Source organism: Neltuma alba, unplaced genomic scaffold (assembly GCF_004799145.2).
Source record: "Neltuma alba isolate B1F8T4 unplaced genomic scaffold, ASM479914v2 tig00010818_pilon, whole genome shotgun sequence".
NCBI classification, from domain to species: Eukaryota; Viridiplantae; Streptophyta; class Magnoliopsida; order Fabales; family Fabaceae; genus Neltuma; species Neltuma alba.
The window spans coordinates 179457-204712 of NW_021635626.1; the positions used below are offsets into that span (position 1 = coordinate 179457).

The 25256-nt window shown below is 33.8% G+C and overlaps 2 protein-coding genes across 2 annotated transcripts; both read right to left on the reverse strand.

Annotated features, from left to right (window-relative positions):
- Positions 1-12234: 12234 nt before the first annotated feature.
- On the reverse strand, positions 12235-12879 carry LOC114759333 (protein DMP2-like). The gene has a single exon (XM_028948500.1). The coding sequence runs from the start codon at positions 12877-12879 to the stop codon at positions 12235-12237; it is 645 nt and encodes a 214-aa protein (XP_028804333.1).
- Positions 12880-13788: 909 nt separating this feature from the next.
- LOC114759330 (putative 1-phosphatidylinositol-3-phosphate 5-kinase FAB1D) lies at positions 13789-24430 on the reverse strand. The gene is given in 14 exon segments (XM_028948497.1): positions 13789-14389; positions 14726-14992; positions 15094-16506; positions 16960-17115; positions 17251-17377; positions 17937-18253; positions 18861-19499; positions 19502-19846; positions 20304-20645; positions 20746-20890; positions 21434-22135; positions 22216-22249; positions 22362-22650; positions 24184-24430. Coding segments are annotated over 13 exon segments (5040 nt in total). The 5' UTR covers positions 22594-22650; positions 24184-24430; the 3' UTR covers positions 13789-14068.
- Positions 24431-25256: the final 826 nt, after the last annotated feature.

Below are 25256 nucleotides of genomic sequence, written 5' to 3' on the forward strand. Positions count from 1 at the left end.
CCTTAGTTATAAGCTTACAAAAGAGAATGAAAAAGGAGTTGAAGAATATCTAAACTAGAGGCTGTAGAATGAACTCAATAACTCTCACACTAGGTAATGAATCGAGAATCTCACATTGAAAATGATGCACTAGATGTTGCGAACGTACTAAGTTTCAGGCCGATCCAACTATTAACAAATCCGTAAACACCTATTTATCGAGACTACCTTATGAAGATGCGAAAATGGTATTTTCTCTTCTTCTCTCCCCAAATGGCTGTTCTTTTCTGTCAAATGAGACCTTACTCATAACCCTAATCTGCCCCCTCTCCGCTTTAATAAGTGAGACTTATTAGGCCTTTCTCCATATAAGGAGAGAGCCCACAACCTAACAGATGTTGGAGGCTTGGGATTCGTGCACGCAGTGAAAGAAGAAGGGAAGATCGCCATCGGAGATCAGGGGATGGGACCTTCTTTGTCTCTGGGTCCGACACCCAATGGCATCTTTGAAGGGATCATATTGCCGCTTAAGTGCCAAAACCATATTGCTTTCCATGATGTTATTATTTCCAAAGATTTTCGAGTCAGCTTCATTATCATTACCATTCCTTTTTTTCTTTTGATACTTTCCTCAACTATTGTTCTAGTTTCTAAGATTGAAACATCTCAAACTTCTTGGCAAATTTTCGAAGGATGAGGTTCCATTTTGATTCTAAAACCATTATGATCTTTTCCATTGGCCTAGTCTCAATTCTTTATCAACCTACCAGCCGCAAAATTTTATATTGATCATACCAGATGAGTCTCATATCAAAAGCATATAATTTAGAAACAAGTTTTATATGGGTTTTTTAGACTACGCATGAGCTCATATTTTGGAATAAAAATGTGATCACGTAGTTTATATTTCTGGTTTTTTCGGCTGATATGAACTGGTTTGGGACAAAACTGCATTAATGGAGACTCGTCAACTCAGCAAAGGGGACGAGCCTCTTCGTCTCCGGTTCCTACACCCAATTTCTTTTCATATCTGATGTGGCTTTATTTTTTCCTTAGTCAGAGGTACTTATAAAAATATGCCTAACTGTCTGCCAACTCATCAGTGCTACCCGATTTTCTTAACACCAGTAGCCTTTATTTAACGATGTTAAACATGAACGACTAATTGAGAGGACGGAATAAAATTTAAAGGAATTAATAAAAAATGAAAAGAAATATAAAGGCCTAATTCAAAACACTACAAAACTACAAAGGCTAGGGAAATTAGTTTATTCAATAAAAAATTTGAAAAGCGTTAATGATAAGAAAAAATATCAAAAGATACGTTTTAAATTTTAAAATTTCAAATCAGTCCTTTTTTACTATATTTTAATAGCAATTAACTATATTTAAAAAGCAAATAAAAACACATTTTTGTTGTAATTCTTGACTTTAGATTTTGAAATTCAATAGGTATTTTTTGGAGACTTTTCCTAATAATAATTTTCAAAAAATTAATTTATATTTTTAATTATTTAAAAAATGATAGAAATTTATATCTTTAATGCATTTTGAAATTATTAGAAATTTAATAGATTTTTTTTCCATGATTTTTGCCCCCACTTGGTAACGCAAAGTCATGTGGCCCCCCTTGATATTGCGTGCACTAAATTCATAAGTGATTGAAACCTAGTAGCCGATGACACAGAAATGCCATAAATGCGTTTTCTAGTTTGGTGCTGCACGGAGATAACACTTGAAAGACGTGGGTAAGGTAGCCGCAACTTAGCGCAAGTTGATGATTTTAGATGAGCTTCAAGTCCGTCGGGTTATTGTGGAGGCGGATAGTAAGGAGGTTTTTTAATTGTATACTCAGGGTGTGTTTGGATGAAACCAAACCGTGATTTGGAAAAGTGATTCTGGAGAATAGATTCTAGGGAAAATAGATTCTGTGAAGAATAGATTTTGTAAAAAAGTGATTCTGAAAAGTGAGAGTGTTTGGATAGTTGTTATCAGAAGCACTTTTTATATATACAAATTACTAAAAAAAAGACATAAGTTAATATGATAATTACAGAAAAAATAGATTTTATGATATATTTTAATTTGAAGGAATAAAATTGTTAATAATATGTTTTTTACCAACATAATTAATAATACATAAGATAATATAATTAATAAATAATTAATGTGTATATATATTTATAAAATATAAGATTAAATATATTTATAAAAAATATGTTTATAAAAAAAATAACAAGATACATATCATATAGACCCTCACACTCTCCCTTTTTTCTTCAAAAGCAAAAAAATCTTGCTTTTTCCAAAACCATGGTTTTGGAGTCAAAACCATGGTTTTGACCCAAAACCATGGTTTTGGTTTTTGGAGGGGGTGTTTGGGTGATCTATTCCCCAAACCATGGTTTGGGTCCCCAAACCATGGTTTGGGGTGTCACCCAAACACACCCTCAGTAATATAATTTCTGGTTCTAAATATAAAAATTAATTAAAATCTAATTTAGTTCTAAATATAAAATCTCAATCTATTTTAGTTCTCATATTTATTCTTTTTTTTTTAAATAGTTTTCATGTTAACGTTTCCATTATAATGCAATGACAGAATGATAGATAATAACTGTTCACTTGTCATTGAGGCTTTTCTTGAGACAATTCTCTCTCTCTTTTTTTCCTGTTTTCTTTGTCTTTTTTTTTTTGGCGTTGATGCTGAATAAGTAGCGGTGGGCTTTTTTACCAATATACGATAAACAGTAAAATTATTTACCAAAATGCTACACTTTTGAAACTATTTACCAATATACTGCACTTAAAATCGTTCTTGGTAAGAACGATTTTAAAATTACACACAAGTCGTTCTTTGCGTGAACGATTTCAGAAATTGTTCACGCCAAGAACGATTTTACTTTTTCCTATTCACTCTCTCACATACGAATGTCTGCTAATTTTATATGCAAAAATAAGAATCCTTAACAATGCTCCCATGAGGCTACAACGTCTATATTGGATTAAAATTTGAAAATCCCAATTTTTTTAATTTTTTAAATAGAGCTTGATGAAATTTTCTGTCATTTCCTCTTCTTTTTATTTTTCTCATACCAAACAATACGTAACAAACAAAAAAAATGCTTTGATTGTAAATTTTTAATTGTAGCAATTAAGTTGTAAGAGTAAATTATTATTATTATTTTGGTCACAGGCATAAAAGGTCTATGCCTAATACTTGATTTCTCGTCAAACCAAACAAATGCCATACGACCCGCTTTTTTATCAAAATACTACAAAAAGTAAAATTATATACTAATATGCTGCATTTTTAAAAGTATTGACTAATATGCTACACTTAAAATCGTTCTTCAGGTGAATGATTTTTAAAGTCATTTATCTGCTGAACGATTTTTTCATAATCTATCTTTGATGTGCACGAAAGCTTGTGTGGCATTTATCTGCACTTAAAATCGTTCTTAGTAAAAATGACTTTCAAATTACACACAAGTCGTTTTTGGTGTGAACGATTTTAAAAATCGTTCTTGGCGTAAACATTTGTTAAATGAAGAAGTCGTTCAGTAGATAAATGACTTTAAAAATTATTCACCTGAAGAATGATTTTAACTGTAGCATATTAGTCAATACTTTTAAAAGTGCAGGATATTAGTATATAATTTTACTCTTTGTAGTATTTTGGTAAAAAAACCAGTTGTGTGGCATTTGTTCGATTTGACGAGAAATCAAGTATTGGGCATGGACCTTTTATGCCTGTGACCAAAATAATAATAATAATGATTTAGTCCTACAACTTAATTGCTACAATTTAAAATTTACAATCAAAGCATAATTTTTTTTTATTATGTATTGTTTGGTATGAGAAAAATAAAAAGAAGAGGAAATGACAGAAAATTTTATCAAGCTCTATTTAAAAAATTAAAAAAATTGGGATTTTCAAATTTTAATCCAATATAGACGTTATAGCCTCATGGGAGCATTGTCAAGGATTCTTATTTTTGCATGTAAAATTAGCAGACATTCGTATGTGAGAGAGTGAATAGGAAAAAGTAAAATCGTTCTTGGTGTGAACGATTTCTGAAATCGTTCACGCAAAGAACGATTTGTGTGTAATTTTAAAATCATTCTTGCCAAGAACGATTTTAAATGCAGTATATTGATAAATAATTTCAAAAGTGTAGCATTTTGGTAAATAATTTTACTGTTTATCGTATATTGGTAAAAAAGCCAGTAGCGGTGTATTGATTTCTTTTTTATTGTGGTAATACAAGTAAATATTTTAAGATAATTACCATAAGATCCTAAAAAAGAATTCAATTACTAAGAAATCTTATAAACTTTGATCAGCATAAATATATTGTCATTTTTTATTCTAGAACTTATCATTCTATACTTTTCAATTATCAATAGCTTCCTTGGAATTGTAATTGTCTCAAATATTTTAATAATAATTAATTATAGTTGAAAAGTAAATGACAACTCATTTTCGTAGTAATTCTTGATTTTATATTTTGAAACTCAATAGGTTTTTTTTGGGACTTTTCTAATAATAATTTTAAAAAATTAATTTATATCTTTAATTCTTTTTAAAAAAATAATAGAAATTTTATAGATTTTTTTTAATGATTTTTTGCCCCCACTTGGTAACGCAAAGTCATGTGGTCCCTCCTTGGCATTGCGTACACTAAATGCACAAGTGATTGAAACCATGCGGCCCCTTCTTGGTCTGGTTGATGGTTTTCTTTGATAGGCAAGTTTGTTTACTTTTTCTGTCAAGATGTGGCTGCCCGCTGGTAGTGAAAGCCATGTTTCCTTCTTGTTAAGGTGATTGGAAAGAAAAAGTTGACAAAGTAAAGCCAAGATCGCTTTTTCGGTTTTACTTGCACCTTAAGGGCTATGTCCGTACAGTTCAATGTTGCCAGAACTTGTTCATTATCTTCTTCAGCAACCCACAAGATCGACGTGCAGCACTTTACCAAGGAACACGGATGCTGCAGGGGTATTCTCTTGCTTTCTTTGAATGGCGAATAGATACTCCCTCCCGTTCAATTTTATCTCTAATTAATTGTTTATTTTCTTTCATTTTTTATCTCATAACTTGTATTTTCTCTTTTATTTGTTCTCTTATTAAATGAGGGCATGCTTTAAAAAAATTAATTTCTATATATTTATTACTTTTAATTAATTTTAACTATTTTCTTAAATCATGTAATTTAATTAATAAGATCTTATAAAAAAAGCATAGGAGGGAGGATTATTTTACAGTATGCTTCTTTTCCAATCATTCCAGTTTGGATATGGTTTTTCTGAATTCCTCTTTATGAGGTTTTGCAGAAAGACTTGGTAATGTGTAACCCAAAAAAAATACAAGTTATATCAAAAGTTCATCTAGTACCGTAAACTTTTAGTAGGCTCAAATCTACCAATTCGAGTCTAAAAATGGCTCAAAAATGCTAGCACCGTTTAAATAAGACAACATCCGTTATTTTTGTAGTGGGACCCGTGATATTTTTAATGAAAGTACCAAAATAACCCTAATTAAAATTAAAAAAGTTAATAGTCAAAAATACCTATAAATTTATATCAAAAGTTCACTAAATACCATATAATTTTTAATGAAAGTACCAAAACACCCCAATCTCAAAGGGCTATTGCATCAAAGTATGTTAGAGATTATTAATTATAATAAATTTTTATAATTAAAATAACTCGTATAAAAAAATTTTAAAATTGAATTAGATTACTCTTCAACAATAAGTTATTTATATTTTCAATCTTTTTTAGTAGATATTATGGGTATCTTTTGAAAATAAGTTTTTTTGTATCAACAGCATATGGAGTTATGTGTTTATTTTTTAGTCTATGTTATCAAATTTAACAGTCAGCTTGAAATTTCTTTTGCATTTATGTTTAATTCTTTAAGAGAATTTAAAACCACTTTTGGTAGTGGGATCCATAATATTTTTCAATGAAAATAACAAAATACCTAAGTTAAAAAAACACAAAGGACCATCTTTCTCCAATTTTTCGATAGTCTTCTTGGTTCATCTCTTTTCTAAGAAAAAAGCCCGCCATCTTTTAAGATGGATTTCAATTCTTTATTTCAATCAAACTTTAAAGCATCCTCATATAATTTTTTTTTTAGATTTCATTATATTTTTTTAAAATTGAATTAAAAATATGAAAATATCAAATAAATACTAATCAATGAATTAAAATGTAAATATTTATTTTGTTGACTTTATTTAACAATTCTTTAAAATTAAAACACTTCACGATAAGTTACAAAAATATTTAAGTATTATGTGTAATATTTATGCTATTAAAATATTTTCAGCCGTAATAATTAATATAATAATTATAACAATTGGCTGGTTTTAATTAAAAAAATTGGTTGATCAAGAAAAAAAATTAATCAAGACGTTAATAATTTTTATGACTGGGGATATAAAAATTTATTATAACTAATAATTTCTAACAAAAATAGACCTTCAAGATTGGAGGTATTTTAGTGCTTTTGTTAAACATTATATGATGTTTGGTGAACTTTTGGTATAAGTTCATGAGTATTTTTTACTCTTAACTTTTTTTTTTGTTTTAATTGAGGGTATTTTGATACTTTCATTAAAAATATTGTGGGTCTCACTACAAAAATAACGGATGTTATCTCTTTTAAACGGTGCTAGCATTTTTGAGTCATTCTTAAACATGGATTAGTATATTTGAACCCACAGAAAGTTTATAATGTTGGGTGAATTTTTAGTATAATTTTATAGGTATTTTTGACGCTTAATCAAAACGAAAAAAAACAAAGAAAGACTTGGCAATCTTCTAGGCTCCTTTGTTGAATTCGATTATTCCCGTTAACATTTTTGATAGTGGATTACGTGTGAAAGTGTATCTGAGTTCTTCAGTTAATTTTAATGCACTTAATCATGTTTGTCTCTAATTTGGGGAAAAAGTCAGGCTATTGTTATTACTGGAGCACATTAATGAGGTTTGACTTAAATGCTTCAAAATGGGCCAATGTCGCTATTAGTTGTCCTGAGGCGATGAACTTGAAAGAGAGCCGTAAATGTCATGTTCAAGGGCTCAAGTCATCAAGAGAGGTTACGGGTTACTCCCTCGTGATATGACGAACTAAAAGTCAAATTCTAGTTAGAAAAAATATCTATATTTAGTGTCTGATAATGTTCTGAATAAATTGTTTCTAATAAGAATATACTTATGCTTTAGTTAAAAAAAAACAAAAGAAAAGAAAAGGCTCAAATCTTCTCACATACACCAAAAAGGGCCTTACTACTTTTTCCTTTCTGGCATGGGTTTATTTATGGACTTTTCTCCTTCTCCTCTCGGCCCAAATAACAGCCCATATAATATGGGTATGGGAGCCCATTTTGATCCTTGAGATTGTGTTAAGTGGAGATGCTATTTCAATGGTCCAGATGTGTGAGCAAATGTTTCTTCTCAACATACGTCATATCAGTCCACGTGTAAAGCAGGGAGATCCAACGGTGAATCAGAAATTGTAGCTAAAACGAACGGCGGGGTGGACGCTATAGCTAAGCGTCCTAAGCTTAGCTATAATGATAGCTCATCAAAGACTATTTACCAGTCTTCAGAAGCTCCCGCTGATCTTATCTTACATGGTAAAACTTTTTCAACCTCGAAGAAACTTGGGTTTTTTCAAGAATTGACAAGTTCTCTTATCATGCAAGAACACATAAGCTTTGAAGGGCTAATTTTTCAGAGGGAGAAGAAGCATTTGTTTCCATCTTTTAAATAACAATTTTTCAAGTATAAATGGTTTTCTTTGACCTGTCGATTGGGGTCTGCAGAGCGACGCTGTACTTGCCAAGATCAGCTTTCTATCTTGAAGAAAGAGCACTGTTGCTTTTCAAGGGAGCATACACAGGATAAGCATTAAGTTAACGTTCTGGTTTCTAGCTGAGCTTATGCCAAAAAACTCCCGCACATGTGGATAGTACTGTTGGAGAGCTCTAAGGCTGTGTTTGGTAGAAAACATTAAAATTAAGATATTGGGATTGGGATTATAATTAAGAAAATTTATTAAAAGAGTACTTAATATAAGAGATTGCTTATTATACGGGATTATCTAAAGCCATATATGTGGGATTAGAGAATACTATGGGGGGAAGTGGTATTCCCCAATCCAACCCTTATGGTTTTGCCTAATCCCATATAAAAATAATTATTTATACTAAATATTATTTTAATATCTTTTCAATTGTAATCTCAATCTCAACCTACGTAAGTTCTTCAGCGGCCGTTTAGACGTCCATCAAGCAGTGCTGTAACCTTTTGTCTCTTGGTGTTCTTTTAACTTTTTAGTCTCTGTTTCTCTAAATTTCTGGGGATATTGCTCCTTCATGTTTCTTGTGAACTACTTAAGCAGTGTTTGGATTAACGATAACAAAAATGACTTTTGTTTCATCTAACTTTTACAAACTTAAATTAAAATAAAAATGAGTTAGTGTAATATTATTTATGTTTGGATTAACCTTTATAAAAAAGTGAATTTGACAAACTAAAACTTGTTTGATGATAATTAAAAAGGTAAGTTTAGAAATAAAATGATTGAAAGGGCATGAAATTTATTAAATTTTTTTTGCCAACCATGAATGTTATTAAATTAAATAATACTTTTGGCTTGACAAATATTAAAATTAAAAATTAAGAAAAGTAGTTAATATAAATAAAGTTGACAAAAAATTATTTGAAACAGATTTTATTTTTTTTATTTTTAATGAATTAATTAGAGTGACTTATACTATGCATTAAAGATTTTCCCAATTTTTTCTAAATTTTATAAATATGATTGGAACAATAAATGATAATACATTTATTTTCTAAAATATGACTTCATAAATGTAGGAATGAAACCAAAGAGATTAAGATACAAAAGAAGGCTTTATGTGCTTATACTGTTGTTTTGTTTTGTTGATTATTGCTTTATGTGCTTTTTTTTTTTTTTTTATACAAAAGAAGGCTTAACGCCTAAAGACTAAGAAAATAACCAGGGGGACTAAATCCCATACACTCGTGATCCACTAGCTTCCTTAAATTAATAGGACACCCCTTTAAAATGGACGATTCCGTGATTCCTTCCTTTACTAGATGATCAGCCATTTTGTTCATTTCTCTTGAAATATGCTGCACCTCCAGCTCCCAAGCATACTGCATTAGCCTTTTAATCTGAATCATCAACAGGCTGCAACTCTCATCACTAATGCCTTTTACCATCATGTTTACTATATTCTTTGCGTCTGATTCAAGTATAACTTTCTTGAATCCCATCTCCCAAGCAAGGTTGAGACCTTTAAAGATGGTCCATTCTTCAGCTTCTGAAACACTGCAGGATCCTTAAAAATACTTAAAGCCAGCCACCCAAATCCCAGCATGGTTTCTGATAACTCCACCACATCCAGCTCTGCTTTAGGACTTAGTAACTGCACCGTCTACACCGTCTACGTTGATTTTGATCCATCCATATGGCGGGGGTTGCCAACGGAGATCAGTTCCCTGGGGGAGCTTGCTATCAGTTTCAGCAACCTGTATGTTCACATAGTACATCCAACTATTCTGTGTTATGAGCGTTGGATCCGGAGGCTTGGTGAAATCTTCATCAAATACATCCCTATTTCTCCACAACCATAATTTCCATATTGAGACACCCCATATATAAGGCCAATTACCATCACTTTTTATGTGCTTTTTTCATGTTTCAGAAGTTTTGAGCCAGCCTGATCTTTGATTCATTTGGGCTTCGCTCAAATTAACTAAATGTGACTGGCTGGTTTCTTTATGCCCAATCACTTTACTTCGTTGAATAAAATTGTCTTTTTCTCATGAAAAACAAAAGAAAAGTCAACTTTTTTAATTTTAAAAAATGGAACTTCCTTTTTCTCTCTGATATTTAATTCGCGGCCTCAATCAGAATGGGATGTTGGAACAAGACACGACTGTTGGGAAAACGTGAGATATGATTAACATAAATAAAACTATCTAATTAGATTAGACTCCTGTTAATATCAAACAAATCAAATGGTCCCTTTTCGTATTATGTTTTCATAAAAATAAGAAATACAATATTTATTTTAATTACTTTAACAAAATTAAGTTTTAAAGATCATTCAGTATAATTTTTTTTTGTCATTACTTGATGACCAAACAACACGGAAAGTTACTCCCTCCAGTCCTAAATATAACACTACAAAATGATTCTTATATTTAAGACCGGAAGAGTTTTTTTTTTTTTTTGAGCTTAGCAGCTCCACTAATCATTTATCTTTTAAACCCCTAATAAAAATTTCACAAATTACAACAGGTTTTTGACCAAAAAATTGTCGCAACATTATTTTGTTCAGGACATTCACAGTCCTCTCTAAAATTTCAGAACTCCCACAAATTTCATCCTTACCTCTGATTTCGTTCTATAACATAAAAAACATAAACATTAAATGGAACAAACTCAATGAAATCTCTTAAATATGTTAAAATATGACGTATTATTCTTCTGTTCCATACCATAATAAGGTGCGCATTTGAAGGCCTGGTGGATTGCTCAGAATGTACTTTGATGCCCAAAGACCAAGTTGGTTATCTTAAAAATGAAAAATCTCAAAACAACAGACAGACAGGTTCCTATAAAATATATCCCTGATACGGACCACTTGATGAGTTTGATGATGATGATCTTGAAAGTGGTGTAATGCGGGACTAACACCTTTCTGGTGGGGTCATCAAAATTTGCCTGTGATTTAACAAGCCATAGCTAACCAACAATAATTGATTTAAGTGGCTCGACCCTGGTCTTTCTCAAACAAAGTCTTACGTTCAAGTCTTGTGTATAGAAAAAATTACATTGAAAAAGTTTTGCATCTATGTGATTTGATCCAACTTAATTCAAATTAGTCTAAGACTGATGTGGATTTCAAAAACTTATAGGTATATCTGCAAAAGTTATTGTTATGCATAAAAATCAAATCAAATGGTGTTATAGGAGAAAAAATTACACACAGGCCCCAAAGAACACAATTTATTAATCTAAAGTCTCTTGAAATCTCAAAATGAATTGGAGGTCCCATGGGACCTGAGAGTAATATATTCTAAATAAAAAATTAAGTCATTTTCCTCATTCCCAATTGACAAGCTTGTGAACGTGAATTAACATGCCAATGGAAAGCTATTAACAAGTCAAGGGGTTAGTTGGCAATTAAATTTATGAAATAATATAATCTCCACATATGATCAAATTATAACAAAAGAACATCATATAACAATCTTTAAACTGAAATTATGGGAGACAAAGCATGCAAACTGATATTAGATAAAATGATGGATTTATATCATAATTTTGTTACAATCATCTATTGACAAGTCAGAAGTGTCGGTTGACAACTAAATTTATTGGATAATATAACATCTACATAAGATCAAATTAGGAAAAATTCCCATATATTCACTATTATATGGGAATTTTTTCTAATTTGATCTTATGTGGAGGTTATATTATCCAATAAATTTAATTGTCAACCGGTACCTCCCAACTTGTCAATAGTTTCTCATTTACTTGTTAATCCATATTCATGAGTTTGTTAATGGCTTTCTGCAATGAAATTATGATACAAAACCATAATTTCATCTAATATTATTGTGCATGCTTTGATCACACATCATTTCAGCTTAAATATTATTATATAATACTCTTTTGTTATAATTTGATCTTATATGGAGGTTATATTATCTCATAAATTTATTCATCAACTGATACCTCCTGACTTGTTAGTAACTTCCTATTGACTTGTCCCTCCACACCCATGAGCTTGTTAATTGGGGATAGGAATAATGACATAATTTCATATTTAGAATATAGGTTTTATGGGATCTCCCATTCATTTTGAGATTTCAAGAGGACTTTAGATTTATAAATTGTGTTACTTGGGACCTATACGTAATGTTCCCATTATATAGAATAGTGCAAATTGTAAAGAAGCTATTTCAAGAGAAAAAGAGCGTTAATGCTCTACATTTTCGAATTTTTCTTATTGTCTTCTATTTTTCTATTTATGCATGTTTATCTTGCTCAAAATATTCTTCTGCAACTAAAAATTGGAGTGTCTTCCATTGGAGTTTTCTCCATAGAAAAGAAAAGCATTACAATGTTAGCACCCCAGGTAACTTGATGATAATATTTTTGTGTAAGAGGATCAACCCATGTAGAAGCAGAAAGATTTATTTTCTGGAGTACAAAGGATCTCTCTGCAACAAGAAAGGATAACCAATCCCTCTCCTCCTAGAAGGGAACACCACAAACAAAACACTCACAACAAAACCAACCACAAGAGGAACAGTATTGGTCACCTTTCTGGGAATTCCTGGGTAATAGCACTTGACCACATCATGATTCAACCCTGCAAAAGCAAGAAAAGAGACCAAAGAAAGTGCAGCATAGAAGAGATCACTCCATCTCAGTCTATAATCTGACGGCTCACATGGCTTCTTCCTTCCTCCATTGAAAGTCCATATCCCTCTGAATGTTGCCACCCCATAACACAGCCTTCCACTGGCTGTTCTGAAGCTATCTGTGAAGGTGAAGAGCACACAAGACGCTGCTAAGATGGCCAGAAACACGCCCATGAGCCACCGGCTCAGCACGCTGCATTCGCCGTCATCAGTCAGGATTGGTGTGAAGATGCTGAAAGCAAGAATGGTGGCCGTGGGTAACAGAACATTTAGCCTGGCTGTGCCACTGAGAATTGCATTGATGATGTAGAAGTAGTAAGATTCATCAACCTCATAGTCATCAATGTTATAGAATTCATCTTCACTTTGTTCAGCGTGGAGAATCAAGTCTTGGGTTGTTGTTGAGTTGTTCATCTCCCCAATGAAATGAGGTTGGAGAATGTTTACAAGAGGAAGCTTGTGACGATTTTAATTTTAAGATCGTGTGGAATAGGGATATGTTCCTTCCTTTGAAATGAAAATTCATGGAGGAGTATTTCTTTCTCAAGCAATAAGGCATATTTTGCCTGCTTGTTAATTAGGAGATGTCATTGCTTTCCCATGTTTCCAGAAGAAACCCACCAATTAACAATTCTTAAGGGAACCTTCACCATTACTGGGAATTCAGGCAGATACGTCATTCTGCAAATGAATTTTGAGCGGCGAGAAAGTGAAAAATTTAAGTCATCTTGCAGAGGCAATGGCGCGTATTAAAATTTTAAATTTCGCAAGCACCATAACGTATTGTGCTTCTTTTTTATTTGAAAACTTCCTTTTTAAATATTATTTCTCTAAATGAGAAAAATCTTACAAAATTACCCCCCCAGGCAGAGAATAGAGAGAAGATTTTTTATCTTATTTATATATAGATGTCATCACTTAATTTTTTTATACAAATTTGAAATTTTACCTTTTATTTATTATTGTAAAAACTTAGTTCTCATAAGAAGTAATGCATATCAAATAAAAGTAAAGTTAAAAAAATTAAATTTTAAGACATAATAAAATTTAAGGCTTCCCATGATTTCGTTGGAACATGATTATAAATAGGATCAAACAAGTATCTTTTAAGCTATATTACATTATAAATATGACATGATTCCTTCCCATGATTATTAGAGAATGTGGCGAGAAAAGGTAAGTAGTGAATTTCATCAACCATCTCTCTTCCTCCCTCCTCATTTTCTACTCCAGTCAACTAATACAAAGGATCCTCTGTTCCTCTTAGCTCGTCTCCCAAACAAAAATTCAAGGGGAAAAAGATGCTAGGAATTAGACCTTCCATTGATTTGAAGTAAGATGCTAGGAATTGGACCTTTCATTGATTTGAAGTAAATCTTTACACTTTCCCAACGCTGTACAAAAGGCATACGCATCCCATCCTGTGGACAGAAGGGACCAATCGAAATGACACCATCCCTAGAATATTGCTGAAAATGGCAGAATGACAGGACTAGGGCATATGATGTAAACAATAATGACTGCCTCTGTACACTATTACACCTAATTTCAACTGATTAAAAAATATTGAGAAACCAGGTATTGACTCTCCAGAAACCATTCGTCATCCCTCTTTGTTTTGTTGGGCAGAATCATCTTCCCCAGAGCCACAAAGTCTGAAAGGATCAGTGAACTTCTTATTGCACCAGTGATCTGGAACGCTCAAGAAATGTGTAGACATAAACTTTCTGAATCTCTTCTTGTATTCTTTGGGAGAGATTACAGTTGGCAACTGATTCTTGGGCACAACAAGTGATGTCTTCATCCAAGTCTCGAAATGCTTGTCCCAGGTATACTGCCTGAGATAATCGATAATCCCGCAAACAAGCTCGCGCCTCTGTGAATCTACTCCAACAAGTAAGGAGTAATCCATCACATTGACCGACTGCACAACAAGGAAACCATGAACTATTAGACACAAACTAACCACGGGGCACACATGTTGGAGTCATCAACAATACGCACAAAATCTACCTCAGAAAAAATGTGCGATAAAAAAATCTACCGCAGAAAAATAGAAGGATCACACCAGTCAAGGACAATCAGCAAAATATGAGAGAAAATGGGAGAAATGGAAGAAAATTAAAAATCCAATTTTCTCTAAGCACAGGTAACATTGATGAATTTAGTTCAAAGAAGGACAAGTTCATCGCGAAAATCATTAAATACACTGAAAAACGGTGGGGTCCAGGATACTATAACGATTTAAATGCAGACTTACATTAAGAAAAGTTGTGTCGTTCCAAACAGCACGGTGAAGAAGACGTTTTTCTTTATTGGCAACATACAAGGGAGAAGAGTTCATGTCATTCACGAAGTTCTGATCCAGAAGAACATCCCCAGCACTATCACCAGCAGTATTGTACCGAGCATAAAGTGCACCTTTAAGATCGTATTGGCGAGCAATATTGCGATTGTAGCTAAGATTTTCCATCACCATGAGATCATGCCTAGACTCTTTCCCACTCTTTACATTTCTTTTAGTTACCTACAGAGAGCATGAACTGCTGAGATCAATGGAAAAACAAAAAACAGGGCAAAACTTCAGTCGAGTACAAGAGATGTACAAAACAGAGACAGTAAACCAACCTGATATATCCCCAAAACTTTTGCAAGACATGTCTGACTACCAGACTCAAATGACTCCTTCATGTATTTGAAATACAAAGGAGCAAACCCCATAAAAGAATCAAGCTCCGTCTTCTTGATTTCCTTTATTATGAACCTATCATCAAGTGTCTTGGCAAAAAAAGACTTGCTTTTTCCACCCTTAGCGTCCCAATTCCTACAACGGCTTAAAGAAGCAATATAGTCTAGCTCAGATGGGCAACACCAATTTCGAAGTTCACGGAATTGATTAACATATTGACAAATCACAGAATATTTTTCCCTTCCAAGAGATTTCACATATCCCATAGCTATCTCTGTACCATTGTTTTCTGATGCTCGGGAGGCTCGTGACTCTTCAGAAGAAGCACTTCCTGTTGAATAGACAGAATCAGTGTCTGCTGCACTACCTATACTTGTATGGGGAGATGATATATCAGTCAGGCTGTCCAAAATCTCAGTCACTTTTGACGAAGTTCCACTCTCTCTCCTATAATTCTCATTGTCAACTTCTGTCACCACAGATGAATCTTTCAGCAAGGCCAGTGCACAAGCAATTATGCTTGAGAGTTCACCCTCATAGTCAGATACAACATGGTCATCTGTCCTCAGAGGGACGTGCAGCCTTATACCTTCCTCAGCAATCAGCTGATTGGCTGTAGGTAGATGTTCAGTAATAGAGCTGTTAACAGATTCGGATTTAAGCAAGCATTTTTTATGGAGCTCCCTTATGCTCACCTGTCGAATATCAACAAAAGGCTCCCAGAACCACTCATTTGAATTCAGCAAGTTGGAACCAGGCGAACGCAAGGACGCACTTTTGTTTAATACCTTTGAATCAGAGATCGAGAGATTAATATCTTTGAAAACCTGATGATTCGACACAAAATCCTTTGCTTGGAGATTTCCATCTGCAGAAGGATAATTTGTAAAATCTTCCAATCTCAAATTCAACTCCTGGTCAGAAGATCTTTTCAGGCTCACATGACCCATAATAGGCTTATCCAAATTGCTTGGAGCGTTAGGAGTGTCAGAAGGAACATCCTGTTCATTACCCTCTGCAAGAGGACCTATTATTGGAATTTCCTTTGCTGGTAGTTCGTTTACTTCAATTGGTGAGTCTGACAAAACTTCCACGTCTACATTCCTATTTATAGACCCATTTTCTTCGTTAATGGCGCTCTCCAATTTCGAATTATGACTAAGTTCTTGCTTAACTTTCTCAGCTACACCAGAATCAACTCTTAATACATCTGGTGAGAATAATGAGTGCATGCGTCGAACCCACACACAAGATTCAATCAGTAGATCCCACATCAAACGATTTAGACTCAGAAGTATGTAGGCAGCCTGGCCGGGATTACTATTCTTAGCAACAGCATTCTTAATGTTAACCTGTTACAGTGACAAAGCCAGACACAGGAATAGTACATAAATATTAAGCCAAAGCAGCAAATGAAAAGTTTCAATTCAGAAAAATAATCAAAATCACTAGAGCATGAAAATTCGATGCTGAAAGTATAACTTCTACATGTGCACAGTAATGTAGGCAATAGATATACTAAGCTTGGAGGGAGAAATATATCAGTTCCTCTATCAAACATTGCAGTTCACCTTTATTCTAGGAATCAGAATGTGTTTCAAAATATTGTTTATGTGTATGTACAGCACCAAAACTATTAAGAGAGTTGGTAAATCTCATAGTTGACAAATCAAAATGTGAATGAACTGTAAGTGTAAGCTAAGGGGAAAAAGTATTTAGGGATTACTACATTGAAATGCAACAACTACTCTAGTTGAGGGGAATCGAGTAAAAATATCAAAATCATTTAGCAACAGAAAGCTAACCTCAAACTCATCTCTTTCTTGCTTTAACATCTCCTCAACCTCAGAGAACTCTCTCATTGATCCTCCAAGGTTCAAAGCAGAACCGTCAAATTTAACTTTTAATGTCTTCAAACAGTTTGCAAGTTCTGTGAACAGTAATATGCCTTTCATAAACACCTTAACACGTAGAAGAAGATTAATTAGTGCAGGAACTTTATTAGACAAATTAGTATCAACTAAACATATTAATTTTGGACACCAACAATCAAGACAGCATCAGGAATGTATAAATAGCAAAATAGGGAAGCTTACATTCTCAACCTCTTTAAGAAGCCAATCTTTGCGAATGGCACCAGTGAACTCTAGCTTTTTAGGGGGCATCCACACGGTATAAGTAGCGACAGAAGAATATCTGAACATGGCAACCATGTGACCTAATCTGCATGAAAGGTAAAATAACTATAAGACACATAAAAAGATGCATAACATGCAGAGTTAACACCTAGCCCTCTACCTGAGTTGCTCCAAAATCATAAAGGAAGAAATTTGGGCGCACTAAAGTTCAGAGATAATATTATGAGATGGAATTAACTAAAGATTATGGAATACCCTCATTCAAAATCATTGAAAGCATATAAAAGGAATAAGATTCTAAAAATTGACGTATTGATCACACATATTAAAATTCTTTTTCAAAATGCTACAAATTAAAAGGAAAATTTACCAAGGAATATAAAATTAGAATAGCACCAAAATTGCTTATCTTTACAATCTAATTATCCTCCATCTGATCCCATGATCTGAGCATGTATATGTGTCTTCTTAAACCTGTACTTTTCAAAAGTACAGGCTATTCTAAGCAACACATGGCACAACCAAATTTCCTATGACAGACTCCAGTACTTTGTTTATTGTATTTCATTTCCTTTTCACCAACAGCAAGGTTGAGAAACATGTAAGCTCACAGAAAATGGTTTAGTAAAGAGAAATCATCATACCCAAAGAAGTACAGAAAATCCCTATCAAGAAAATGGCCACAGCTTGACTTTCGATTGGAAGAATAATGAGAAAGGCTAAGCTCCAAAAATTTTCCAAATGATAGACTACGGGCAGTGGTGGATAACAACACTCTCTTAGTTGATCCAATTTTGCATTTTCCGCAACGGCTCCACATCCAAAGTTTCCCCTCCGCTGCTCCAGGTAAACACTTCTCCTGGGGAAGTTGTTTAACTTGCATAGTAAGCTGCTTATTGTGATGAGCATAATAATAAAAGTGAGCTTCTGGTAACTCGTGACAGGTGTCACAAAGTCTTGTCTGCACATTCAATACAATAATTAGATAGATCATAGTAAAAAATAATTTAAAAAAAAAAAAAAACCAGGCAGCAGTTATATATTGGGTTTTAGTTTCAGTGCTTCTTGCTACATTGAGATCTGTACCATCCAAATAAATTAGATTTGGTCGGTCCTTGTTCAAAGGGTTTTAATTTATAATTTTAAAAAGAAAAAATCATTCTTTATAGAGTGACAAGTAGAAGATTTTTATTGTAGATTCTACATTTATTCAAATAAAAAACTAGAAAAATATAAAAAAATAAAGTAACATCAAAACTAGACCATCCATTTTAATCTGGGTCATCCACAATGGGTGCTCATCATTTTCTGGTGACCACCAAAACTCAATCCTACGTGATGTTATGTCACAGAACAAGAGATAAACAATTCAAAGAACTGGGAAAGCATAAAATATGTATTGGATTAGATCAAATTAGCAAAATTTATTTCTGAAATAGTGAAACCCTACTCTTCACAACATGCAAACCTATCTTAAATAGATGCAGGCACCGTATTCCCATTACCCCTTCAGTCATCTACTAAAACTGAAATACTAAACGGGGAAAAAAAACGAAATAAATGAAAACCTGATTGAGTAGATTATCCTGCAGAAACTTTCCGAGAGGGACATCAAAATTTTTGTAAAACATAATATGCGAGAAATGACTTTGCTGACATATAGTCCCTCTTAAGGCGTTCCGGCTAGACATCAAGACCAAAATACTCTGAGAATCCAACACAGCATTGATATCATCTTTATTTTGCAATTGATTGTTATTATCATCACCCACTATACTTTTGTCTCCATTAAATTCGAAGCACCCAGGGAAACTCTGCGATTTTCTAAAATGAAATGATTTCTCTTCATCAGAAAAAATTCTGGCTTCATTTTGTCGATTGCCGTCTGTTTCTTGATTTTCTATAACAGAAACTGGCTTGTTGACTTGACCATCTGGTTCCCCTTCACTCAGGCCAATAAACTGGGATTGTCTACCATTTGGTGCTGTCTCTCCATCAGACAAACTCCTGGGTTCAATTCTGCTGTTGTCATCTGTCTCTTGATTTTCTAGAAGAGAAACTGATTTGTTGACTTGCGCATCTAGTTCCCTTTCATTCAGACCAAAATATGCCGACAGAGTTTGATAAGGAGCAGAAGATGAAAAGGGAAAACTGTCACCCAGAACTTTCTTTAAAGAAGATGAAATGGCTGAGAATCCAGAAATAATGGTTCATGGGAAACAGGGGAAAACTCTTCCGGCCCTAAATTTGAACTGTCATTGTTTCCTTCATGGGATCCATTGCATATGGGAATTTCAATGCTAACTGGTCTGTTTTCAGCAGACGAACACTCTACAGATGGGATGCTTGAATCACTGGACTCTATATTATGGGATTTTTCATCAGTTGCCTGGGTATGTGTTGCGACATTAGCAGCAGAAATGGTAGAGAACATTGCTCTCTGGTCAACAAGAAAAGAAGTCTCAAGGATTAAGTGATATGCCATGACAACTGCACACCGCAGGACACATTTCACCCTCTTCAGCTCATCACCATTTGCTCCCTTCAGCAAAATCTGCAAAGGTATGGAAGTACTTAATAGAACCCTTTTAGATGCGAGACTCATCAGCAGGAAGAAAAAAATCTTCAACTACAGCCTTCAGGATATAAGTAGACAGTGGTGAATTATTATATCATGTGCATGTTCCTGCTTGTAGTTAAATTTATTTACCATATATTTTTATCCAAACATAGTGTATTTATGCTGTAAGTTACCCAAGCACATCTTTAGATTGATTTTTCATAGCATAATGACTTCAACCAAGATACCCGGCCGGGTGGGGGGGGGGGCTCTGAACACCCTGGCCAAAATTAACATTTTAGTACGCAAAAACATAACATTAAATTCAACATTCAAGGATACACATTTGTGTCATAACTAAGAACTAAATGATGTTAGTTTATATACCTCATTATTTTAGATTTAGAATTAAAAAGGACAGAGGGCATTATAAGTACAAGTAAAGGCATACCGTACAACCCAATCGCGTAGGACAGCCCTCAATGAACATTAGAGTCTTGATGGGCCTTTTTCCTCCTTCAACAAGACCAGCATGCTCCTCCGCAAACTTCTCAAAATAAAAGGAGTCACAGTGCTTTAGCTTTTGACCATTCAAATTATCACATGATAGAATTGGTGAACCAGTACAACGTGCAACTCTTTCAAGGCGATGAAGCTTCATATCAAGTACTAGTGTCATTCCTTTCTTCAGAATTGACTCTTGTATGTCACGAGAAACGGTTTTCTCCACTAAAATAACATTTGCGTGGCACTTTTCTATAAGGTCGGTTATAGATTTTAGATAGTCTTTCTCCTGTTAGCAAGTAAATGATTAGAGACAGAATACACTAAGGACAGTGATAGAATCCCTTATCTTGGCTCCTATCAGACAGAAACCAAATCAATTTAACTACCTGTTCCATAGAGTCAAATGAGGACAGGCCACTACAAGAATGGCCAAGCATCCCACTGATCAGCAACAGCCTTGGATTTTTGTAATTAGTTGGCATGTGCTTGTGTGCAGCATGTTTTTTGAAGACCAAACCTTTAATAATTTGACTGCAATACCAAATATAATGAGTATACAGGACTAATGTCTAGGTCAAAAAACAATATTGTACATCTCATACATGAAACAGAGCGAGTATCCATGGAATTGTTTACAGTACAAAACAAAATTATCAGTTGAAAACCAAAATAAAGCATTTCAGGGACAAAGGAAGTTTCTTGGAAGGATAGGAAAAGAAAAGTCAGCAGAACTCAAGGATATCTTACTTCCCACGCAACATTTTGGGAGAAAATCACATTGACAACAACGTAACAGAAAGGACAAAACAAAACAAAAATTCTTTTTGAATAATCAGTAACCACGTAATACAAATATAATAGAACGGAATACAAATAGCCAAAGAAAATCACATAATAAAATATGAATGCAGCATTACGAAAACTTATATATCGCTGTATAAAAGGCAACATATATCCAAAAAGTAAAAAACCACTAATAGTTAAAAGATTGAGTTACAACTAATTATCTAAAATTTCAGTTGAAATATTAACAAAGCACCTTGAAATAAGTTCTTACAGTCGAACTATTTTTACCTTTGGCTGCATGTACCAGCTGCAATACATTTTACTTTAACATACCCATCAGGATTCATTGATTTAACTGCAATAGCGTCAGGCTTCAAAAATGAAGCAGCTTCCCAAGATAAAGAAGTGACTATGTCCACCCAATTGTTACCACCATCATTGGAAGAGGAGACACCAACAGATTTTAGAAGCTGACCTACAAGTGCCTTAAATCTCCCATTTATTACTTCTTGCATTGCCCTTAGCTTTTCCTCCTTGAACTTGTAAGACCCGCTCAATTCATCTTTAGAGCAATTCAAAGAGGTTGGCTCACCCCAGTTCACACTATCGGTGCACTCATCATCATCATCATCACAACCAACATTATGGTCTACATCATCTTGTAGGTTTTCTGGATCAGGAGGTTCCCATGTTTGGATATCCAAGTCTTCAGGAATAGAATATTCAGGTTCTTCATCAACAGATGAAGCAGGCTTCTCAGAACTATCCGCTTTTGCTTCTTGACTGCTCTGTCCTTGAGAAATCTCCACATCTCTCACAACATCCCCTCCATTGTGGCCATTGCATTTTGCGGAATTGTTTTCCATGATATTAAGTGATTTTTCACTCATTCCTTCTGAATACTTTAAGCTTGAGTTTTGCGCTTTTTCATTCAATTTATAGTCATGATCTTCCCTACTAACATCAACCATGGCTTCTTCTCGACTTACCCTACCAAAAACATATTAAATAAGAACTTGAACAAGCCCAAGGTAACAATTATAATCACAGCTCTCTGTTGACAAAAGTACCTGTCGGAGGAATTCATGTCAACTGAAAAATCACCTGAAAGATCAGATAATGAGGGGTTTAGATTCAAATTAATAATTTTACAATTTTACAATATTGGATAAATAATAAATCAAAAATAAAATTGACAAAGAAAACAGTAACTTACTGCAGACGGAAGCACAGCTGTCAGTGCTAGACAATGAAGTGGTGGGACTAATCAGTGGTGTCATACAAGGACTAGTACTGTCCCGTTTCACGCTTTCTTTCTTTTGTTTCTCCCCACAAAATTTACAAGGCCTGATGGGAACTTTGCTATCCAACTTTAAGTTGCCCTGATTGCCTCGATTCTTGTCATCAAGTTTTGAGTCCGTCAGGCCTGCACCACAATAATGGCACATACTACACATCCGGTCCAAAACTGATGCAGAAATGGCCAATTAAAAAGAGGCCTGATCCTATCCCGATGCAAGTCCAAGAAAAAATTATCAGTATAAAACAAATGTTGAACCAATTTCATAATCAAGACCATCTTGAATAAACCAAAATTTCCTAACTGAACAGTATAGGTTTCGAACTAAAAAAATAACTTCTTTTAATTAAACTTGTAGATGCACATAGTTCAAATTTGGTTTCTTCCCTTCCCTGATAAAGAAATACTTGGTGAACAATAAAATTCCAATTAAACAGTCGTATCTTTGTATAGAAATATTGTATCCAGAGATGAAATTGGTCATAATGACAACTTGAGGCTAAAATCCACTTAAAGACTAAATGAAAATTGCATAAATTCGTGAATTCAATAAGATGTCCGAGAAAAATCATTTGAGGCTTTATCTGTTCCTTACATGAAATATAACAACACTTTAGAAATTCCCTAATATAACCACTACTACTTGTGGAGGACATTTACTTTAAGAGGAAAAAAATGAACATCTATACATTAACTTCTGCTGCTTGATTATATCAATCAAAATAAATATTACTTCACAGCAAGAGATCATATTCCAACTATAAGAAGGGCTTTTCTCACAGGTGAAAATATGTTCAAGAAAAGCAGGAAATCATTTTTTTCCTTGATTGATGCATCAGGCACAAGAGCATGTAGAATTATTCTGCAATCGTAATTTTCCATAAATCAAACAAGTCCAGAGGAAACAAAAATCAGTTATCACCTGTGTGTGTGAGAGGGGGGGGGCAGAGAATTCAAAAGAATTGTCAGCCACTAAAATGCCAACATGGCACAACAAACTCCAGAAATTCAATCCGGTGAGAGATAGAAGATCAAAAGTTACGGTCCAAACAATAGAGCAGCATCGGATCAAAAACGATACATCAATTAGAAACAGAGCACTCAAAAAGAAATTCATCCATCTTTATGGCCGGCATGCATCAAACTATCTGGTGATATTTACAATCGAACTTAGTACGGACTCCAAAAAGGGTGTAGATTGCGCACGGTCTCAAATATTGTTACGCGGAATGTCTAAACCAAAGTAAGGAAGTTAATTCTTGATCCACATTTTATTTCCAGGAACACGAAACTCTGATAAAAACCAAAAAGAAAGGAACTTACTGTTTGAACCACATAAATGATAGGACATATACATATACATATACATATATATAAAGAATATAAAAATGAGAACCAGTTGCAATCTTTGAAATTGCGAGTACTCGGATGTGCTCAACACACTAGAAGAAGTGAACGAAAACATAAATACTTGAACAAGAACTTCATAAGAAATAACAAAACCCAAGGAACCAAACTTCTTCTCACCCAAAAACTGATCTAGAGAAATTAGATAAAATCGTCAATCACTCTTCAATTGCGCGGATAGCAATCAATTAGAACCTTCGATACTTTCCCACAACAGACCAAGTTCCATGAAAGAAATTGTCATTTACAACTCAAGCCAAGACAACGATAAGAACCCATGACTGAAACAACAAAAATAAAAGAAAAAATAGGGAAGAAATGCAGAGCTTACCGTCAAAGTAATCCCAAGGAAGAAAATTATGGATATGACCACCAAATCAATCCTAGTTCCCAAGCATTGTGGGAAGCCTCTCGAACACACGATTCGCTTTGATAAGTAAAGAATTTGGTATTAGCCCACTGTGCGTGAGATTCAGATAAACCAACCACATAGGCAAGGAGGGAAGAAAAAAATAGTTGGGATTATTTCAGGAGGAAAGGGAAGCGGGTTGAAGAAGAAACACAAAGAAATGGAAGATTGAAGCCGACCGGAAAAGAAAAGAAATGAAGTAAATACCTGTGGAAAGAAAAAGAAAAGAAAATTTACGCAGTGGGGTCCACTCTAATTGCTTGTTTGCCTGCAAGAGTTTCGAGATTTTTTTTCCCTTGATGACCGAAAATAAAGTGTATTAGCAGTGTCGCTTCTACCGTATACAGTGAGCTATACGCTAGATTCTTGGGTTAATCTTTGTCCGGAAAACACGTAGATTTATATATATCTTATTTTGCACTCAAGCCCCTCGTATTTTTTATATTTCAAAATTGGAACACACCGGTCAATTTGTCAAAATGCTTCAAATCCGCGTGCCATTAATTGCTTTCCCAATGTTCAAGGCACCATTCAATTGGATATACTCCCCCCTTTCTTTACTTATAGTATAATCATAATTAAAAATTTTAAACAATTAATAAATAAAAATGAAGCTTGGAAATTGTTATTATAGGTAGGTACATCTATAACAGTTTAAAGAAAATTAGGGTTTGAAATTCTGAAAAAGGAACTATTAATATTAAATTATACACGTAAGGCATAATAACAATGTCAGGTCAAATCACTCTCAAATAGGGTATTACATAAATTTTCAGATTTGATTTAGAGAAAATGTTGTAAAAGTCGGCTTCTTAGAGTACATGCATGATATTAATATATTGAAATAAATAAAATAGGTACTTTTCCCTACGTTAGATTCGGATTAAATACATTTTCTTTATTAGCTAAGCGAGGATTCAAGTAATGCAATGGTACAAATTTAGCAACTAGATTTATTATCAGTTAATGTTAAAAACTTATAGCAATTAGGATCA